Source organism: Daktulosphaira vitifoliae, unplaced genomic scaffold, assembly GCF_025091365.1.
Source record: "Daktulosphaira vitifoliae isolate Bord-2020 unplaced genomic scaffold, ASM2509136v1 Scaffold_1, whole genome shotgun sequence".
Taxonomy (NCBI): domain Eukaryota; kingdom Metazoa; phylum Arthropoda; class Insecta; order Hemiptera; family Phylloxeridae; genus Daktulosphaira; species Daktulosphaira vitifoliae.
Genome location: NW_026099572.1, coordinates 23,244,578 through 23,252,436, shown reverse-complemented (window position 1 = coordinate 23,252,436; position 7,859 = coordinate 23,244,578). Strand labels below are relative to the sequence as shown.

General features: G+C 24.5%; 2 protein-coding genes across 22 annotated transcripts in view; one reads left to right on the top strand and one right to left on the bottom strand.

Annotated features, from left to right (window-relative positions):
- LOC126896169 (uncharacterized) overlaps positions 1-7,859 on the bottom strand; it is a 180,822-nt gene that overhangs the window by 25,733 nt on the left and 147,230 nt on the right. The window lies entirely within an intron of this gene.
- LOC126896162 (uncharacterized) overlaps positions 492-7,859 on the top strand; it is a 42,966-nt gene continuing 35,598 nt past the window's right edge. The window contains exons 1-8 of one of the 6 annotated variants that reach the window (XM_050668688.1): positions 492-552; positions 639-693; positions 830-871; positions 933-977; positions 1,223-1,240; positions 4,645-4,665; positions 6,360-6,380; positions 6,503-6,658. In XM_050668688.1, the coding sequence (XP_050524645.1) occupies positions 550-552; positions 639-693; positions 830-871; positions 933-977; positions 1,223-1,240; positions 4,645-4,665; positions 6,360-6,380; positions 6,503-6,658 (361 nt within the window). In that variant the 5' untranslated portion in view covers positions 492-549. The remainder of the gene's footprint in view (positions 553-638; positions 694-829; positions 872-932; positions 978-1,222; positions 1,241-4,644; positions 4,666-6,359; positions 6,381-6,502; positions 6,659-7,859) is intronic. The other 5 variants (XM_050668689.1, XM_050668690.1, XM_050668685.1 and 2 more) reach the window with 5 other exon arrangements.

The window sequence follows — 7,859 nt, the reverse complement described above, 5'->3', positions numbered from 1 at the left end:
AAAAAAAAAAAAAAAACACATCATAGTAAAACCAATACCTTCTCAGCTTCGCATCGAAGCTAAAATTAATTAGATCACGATATTGCCTTGCAAAAATAGATTTCGCCATTATAAATGATTTCTTCTTTGGTTCAATTTAAATATAAAGTATGTCTTATATGATGAATTGCAATCTCTATTATGTTGAAATGTGTTTGTTAATTAAAAATTATAGAAGGGTTGATTAGTAGAAGATCTTAAAAATGCCATATGTACTGTGTATACATAAATAAAATTATTTTTAACATGAAATTAGCAATCAATTTTTAGATTAAAAATGATTTTTCAACTACTTACAATTAAGTAGTAAAAAACACCTTTGTTTACCTTGAAAATATTTTTAAGATTTTCTTTTTGGCATTCATTATTAAGTCTCGCTTGCTTAAAGTTTACACAAGAACAAGTATAAATAGGTAATTGAACATAAAAGAATTTATTTTATCAGTAACTTCATTTTTTTTTGTAACTATACATTTTTTTTTGTTTTTTTTTTAATTTTTTTTTTTTATAATGGTAAGCTAAACAGAAAATCAAAAATTGTATAAACTTAGATTGATGAATAAAAATCTATCCAATAATATAATACATTTATTTGTTAGGGATCTAATGTTAAATTGATATACCTAGTAATTTTTATACTTTTTTCAAATAAAGGTAATGTTATTTGAATTTATTATATTATTTTATATGTTTACTGAATTTTATCCCATTAGTTTAAAGAATTAATAAACTCAATAATAATAATAGTCTTTACGTTGATTAATTAATTAAACGTATTATATATTTTCAGCATTTAGTATGCACTCTAGTATTAGAGCTAGATCGAAATACGGTAAATTGTATAAATTGATAAATGTAAAATAATTAACACGCTTTTGTCTTTGTTTTTTTAGGAAATTTACTGAGATTTCTTTGTTTTGAATTATTTAATGATTCCGGTAATTTTTTCTTTATAAAACTAAGTTGAGTAATATTAAACATCAAATAAATTTTCAATGATATAAATATTTACTAGAAAAATAATAAAAACAACTAATAATTTTGAAATTAAATTTTTCATGTGTCTTTAAAAATTTTTGTATAACAAAATATTTTAATTTACATACAATGATGAAATTTTATGATAATTAAAATGTAAGTTAATTACTTCAACACTTTGTTTATTTACTTACTTCTATTTTAGATGATGATCAAACTCAAGGTAAAATTTGAATTCAAAGTCTTAATTATACGTAATTAATAAAAATTATTATTTTATTATGATAGTTTATAGTACTACTAAAAAAGGGTTGTTTTATTTTCATCAAAGTGTATTAAAATAAATGTTGTAAAAAATAAATACGTGTTAGGTATAATTTCAATGTTCCAACAATTATTTTAATAATTAAACCATTATATTTTACACATTAAAGTACCACAAAGATTTATTTGTTCAATAGTAAACGCCTTGCGCCATACACATGTATTTAAAAAATTACACATGTCATAATATTTAGAAGATAAAAAAAGATTTTACACTACGCCAATTCTAAAGTAAACTTAAGCTTAAATGTATAAAAATTGAAATTATATGTATACTATAGATTTTTTCATACACAGAAACTACGAAACATCTTTCTAACAAAAATCGACTTAATATACAGGTAACTAGAAAGTCAAAGTCACAAATAAACGTGCCTAAGGGTTTACTCTCAAAAAATCCTCAAAAAAAGCAAAATAAGGTCCTTTTTTACAAAACAAAAAATAATAAAAGGATCCACGAAAAACGTTTTTACATTGGGTATCCCAAAAAAAATTATTAATACACTACTCTTTCATACTTTTTCTATATTTAAGATTTTTATTTGATTTTCATAAAAAGTTTTTTTTTAACTAAAGTTAAGTTAATAGATCTCTATACCAGTTGCGCTTTAAGCGTCTGGGAGGATTACCAGGAATAATATTAGTTGAAAGACTTTTTATTAGGGGATTGGAGTGGGAGGCTAGTCGAGTGTGGAATCTTTTATAATATGTTATTGCTTCTTCTTTAACAGTTTTAATTTTTAGATCATAATGGAGGGTATAATTTGATACGTATGGAGGGAAGTTAGTTAATTTTCTTAAAGAAATATTTTGAAATGCTTGAATACGATTTATATTTGATTTTTTAGCATTTCCCATAGTTAGAGACCATAGGTCCAAATGGGTTTAATAAGGGATTTATAAATTGAAGTTTCATATTTAAGTTAGTATGTTTGTTATTAATTAGTAAAGTTTTAAGCTATGTATATATGTTTAAAAATGACATTTTTTACGATTTCATTAAAATTATTTTCAATAAATGAAAATATATATTTAATTAAAATTGTGATTTTTTTTTATTTTAAAGGCCGATTTCTCATAGTAGAACAATTATCGAACAAAATTATTTTTCTAATATTGTAATACACTTTAAAAACTTTAATTATGTATAAGTTAAAAAACGCAATTATTCCGGCAAATTTTCATAATGTAAATTGAATAAATATATGTTGTAGATTTTTCATTGAATTTTCATAAAAAGTATATTAAAAGAAAGTTGATTCTATTTTTTATATTATATTAAAATTTCTTTATTATTTTTAAAAATAGTTATAGCAGTTTATTAATACAAAAATGGTAAAAAACGTTAAATGCCATTTTTTAGTTTTTTTTTACTATAAAACTGTTTATATTGAGAAAAGGGTTCTTACTGTTGTATACCAAAAAGTGACAAATTTATTTTACGGAGATTATTTGTTTTAACTTAAAATCTAAAGATTAAAATTAATTACCATTTAAATTTTAAATTTGTTTTTGTTCTTCTGATAAATTAGCGTGTCACCTCTTAGAAAAATCTTAGAAACAGAATTAATATAAGCGATCCATCCATTTCCCATTATTATCTAGCCCTTTCCAACATATTAAAAAGTATTATTAAGTAAAACTGGATATCAAGGTGATAAATATTAAAATTAAATAAAAGTGTTAAATCAATTTAAGTAAGTTTCATTATTTGTTACTTTTTCGGGAGATTTCACTATACATATTTAAGTATATTTAATTAAATAACCAAACAATAATTAAAAAATATATAATATTATTTTTTAGTTTCTTTTAATTTTATATTAACTAAGTTAAAAACACACATATCTCATAGCTTTTAAATTAATGTACTACTTTAAAATATTAAATGTCGTAAGAAATTCATATTTAGCGTGTTTTGATGCAATTTTTTAACAAAAAATATTTAGGTATTATAACTAAGATAAATTTTTCAACTTTCTCACTTAATAATCTAAAAATACTACTTAGTGCTTATTGATCCATATAAAACCCTTTCTTTTACAATAGTTTTGGCTATAAAGTTTTGCAATTATTTTCGTCATTTTACCCCATAGCTAGAAAAAGATGACGAAAATAGCAATTTTTAGCACAACTTATATTTTGTCCTTAAATTAAAAACAAAATCGAATAAATAATGGTATAAGGCAAGATATTGAAGAAGTACTAATACAAATTTTAGATTTAGAATACCTTCGCAGAAGTCAGGAAAAATCATAAAAGCCTAATCTCGTAGTATTACCTTATCCTACAATATTATAAAAATTATATAATTTTTCTTATCAGAAGTTAATTAAATTCAATGATTTATAAATTTCAACAAAAAACTTGATCCTATCCCTTTAAAAGTTTATCAATTCAAATTTTTAAAGAAAAAAATGTATAACTAGTTTCTTAGTAAAATTATTTTTTTATTTTTGACCTGGTTAAACATTATTTTATCATTTATGAAACTTGAATAATAAAATTTTAAGAAGGTAGGAAAAGGGATGAGCTCAATTTATATTTTTTGAAAAACTATAAGACATAGAAACACATTAACTACTATACTGAAAACTTCACATTACGTTTTATATTTTTAAACATATTACGTGAGTCATAATTGAATAATCTGTAAAAATAAATACATAATTTTTTTTTATTTTGTATAAAGAAATAGCTTAAATTACTGTAGTTTAATTTTCAAAATTAAAAAATGCATTTCTAGTTATTTGTCGTAATTATATTTAGTCAATTATAATTTTTACTGTCGATATCTTGTTTTTAGGCAATTTAAACATAGAAGTGGATTTAATTTAATTAATTCAAATACATTATGTAGTTAAAAAAAAAGGATATATTATAGATTTTTCTGAGAAACGCAATTTCAACAAAATATATAGTGAGCAACCCAACTTCGTTCCTACATAATAATAGGTACTTCTATATAAATTCACATATAATATATATGAGGAGGTCTGTTGCAGAATTTGAGGGCCTAAGTTCTCCCAAAATCTTTTAAATTGTATCTTTAATAAAAAACAGTTAATAAATAAGTTTTAAATAAAATAAGTTAGTAAATATTACAAGAGAAATAATAAATTTTCAAAAATGCTAAACAATTTAATTTACTTGAGAATTTTTAAATTATGTTAGCCTTTTCAGTCTTGTAATTTTGTACACTGATATTTTTGTACTTTTTGTGAAAACACTAAATTCACTATACTATAAAATTAAAATGTGTTAAAAACAAATTAATTAATAGTATAAAATTTATTATTTTAGAAGTTGGACAATGTAGTTCAAGTAATAATTTTAAAAATTATATTTACTATCAAATAAGTTTTAACTAAATAAAAAGATATTGTTTAATTAACTAATCGCAACTACACAAACAAAAATTTCGCGAAATATTTAGAGAGTTAAATTGCTTATTAGTACTATTATTAATGTAGTTTACATGGGTATTGTGGGAACTTCAGGACCCGTAGAAAAACGTATAACCCCCACAAATGAATCGAATTTTTGGGTTGAGAGGAGATAGAAAAATCAATGTGTTAGATAAGTTAGGCCTATTATCAAAAATTATTAACAGGGTATGAGACTATAACGCTCAAAGACAATTTTTATGCTATGCCCTTGAGTACTATTATTATACAATTATTTAATACTATTAAATATATATTTTTCAATAATGTCTAAAAAATCTAAAATGTTTAAATAAATAGTTTTATAACAATGCATTTAACGGTTTATAACATTTTTTGTGAACACATAACATCGACGTGCCAGTTCAATATTGCAACCACACAAAATATCAATTTTTTCAGTATAAATAATAATTTTCACGTTATCTCCTATGTAAATGAAATTTTAATAACACCTGTATTTCGAAAAATAACTTAGCTATATTGAATTGGATTTACGAGTATAAAATTAAATAATGAACTACATCTTAGAGATATAAACTTAAAATTTACATTTTTTGAGTTGTTACAATTTTTAATTTGCTACATATGTGCTTATATATAATCATATGATAATTAAAAATCAGTGTTAAAAAATAAAAACCATTTTATTTTAAAATGGGCTCAAAAAGTTTTTGTTTTGTAAAAATTAACCTGATATATACTTGTTGCAACAATTCTTTAAAAATGTGTTAATATTAATTAAAATAATCTTTAAAGCAATAATTATAATTATTTAAATCAATCAATTATTGATGTGTTATTTTAAATTATATCTTTATTTTGTTGATAAATATAATATAATTAGTAGCATATTATACATTGTGTCATGTATTAAAAACACTATTCGTCTTTTTTTTATTCAATAATGAAGTTTTCATAAAAATGCAAACTATAGTAGATATTTTGTGTTGTTGATATATTTGTTGAATTATTTCTAAGGATAGATTTTAGGAGTAACTTTCGAAAGTTAAATGAGAACCTATTAATATTTTTTTACTATTAAACGTAGAATGGTCTATAAAATGTTGTCTGGTCAATAACTAGATTTGTAATATTACCTTTTGAAATATAACAATTAAAGATTAAGAAAAGGCGAGAAGTGGGGTAGTGTTTAGCGATGCTCTATTAACCATGACGCACAGATAAGAATTTCTTCTACGTTACCCACTCATCTCGCCTATAATTAAAAGTTATATAAACTTAAAAAGTAACATTACAAAAGTAGTTAACGACCAGTCAAAGTTTTATTTTGACCATTCGTCATTTAATTATTAAAAAATAACGATGGATTGTGTTAGGATTTCATTTAACTTTCAAAGGTTACCCCAAAAATTTACCCTTGAAATGATATTTCTTATAATAAACGTAAAATCCACTATGTTTCATAAAAATAAATCAAATTTTTATTTGTACATTTATATAAAAAAAAATTATTATTTGACGAAAAATGCTACCCCTATATTATAATTCTTAATAAATTACACTGTATATTGCCATAAAACTTAAAAACGAATTTTTTTTAACTCTTAGGTAACAACAATTTACCGTCAGGTAATTTTTATTTATAAATATCTACATAATAGCTATAAAAAAATTAACAGTGATTTAGACATGATATAAAAAAATGAATGTTTTTTAATCTGTCATTTAAAATAAAATTTAATTATTCATAGATACATGTGTAATATGTATGGAAGAAAAAAAAACTGTTTCAATGTTACCTTGTAAACATGAGATTTGTAATACATGTACAATATATTCTGTAGTCCATTTTAAACTTGAAAATTGTCCAATATGTAGAGTTAAAATTTCCACGATGATTGGAGTACGTAAGTATGAAAGTTATAAGTTTTAAACCTTTTTTTTTCCTCGGCCGGCTTATTGTGAGCCGCCCTGGAACTGCTGTTAGGCATTACTTCAGGGCGGCTCACGCCGTCTTAATAATTCACACCACCACGTTGTGAATCAGCCCGAAATTAATCAAGAGCTAATTCGCAACGTGGTGTGGTCCCCTCCCGTTAACCGGATCACAGAGTGAGAACTGTTAGGGAGGGTTGGTAAAATAACTCACAAACAAAAACAAGAACCTAAGGCACCGGTCTAAACCAGCGCCTCAGGTTCTCCTGTGCCGGGCGACGTGACTGCGTCTGTCTCAGGCGTTCTGCTTCCTCCTTCTTTAACTAGATGGATTCGACGAACGCCTGGACTCCAAAGAGCCTCGCACCGGAAGAGGGTGTTCAGAGCGCTGTCAGCCGGGCGATTCGAATAGTGGTCGCACGTCGGCGTGGCTGCTTTGCGAATACGGTGAAAGTACTCGTTAAAGCAGTCGTGGCCGGACATCACTTGGGTACGACGATATGACATCTCACCATTAAGTATTAGACCTTACAATACAAAAATTGGAGTACATTTTTGTTTTCGCTATACATTTCTTTTTTAGCTTCGATGCGAATCTGAGAAGGTATTAATTTTACTATGATGTGTTTATTTTTTTATTTTTTGTGTCTGTTATCACTCATTCTCAATTCTCACTGGACTGATTTTCATGAACAATACGTCAAAAGATCACAAATCGTACCTAGTCGAAGACATTATCCTCAAAATTGAAAAAATTTCAATCGGATCATTTCCCTTAATACAGAGGGGGTTCAAATCTTTAAAAATGCGTATAGAAAGTAGAACTTTTTCAACTTAATTTTTGAAAATGTTCCGGAAATACTGACACTATTATACATATATAAATATCTTAAATTAAAGCTTACGTAATATACATTCATTTTTAAAAAAAAATATTGACCTCTGGTCTTGTCTTCATGGTGTATATAGTCACCGTATTCAAAAATGTGCTATTTTTGTGATAAAATTCTGGGTTTTGTATTTTATTTTATTTTAAAATACCTTATAGGGAGTACACAGATTTTCATAAATATTATATAAATCTCATTGATATAGCATAGCAAGATAAACTGATTTATATTAGCTTCGATGCGAAGCTGAGAAGGTATTGGTTTTACTAAGATGTGTTTTTTT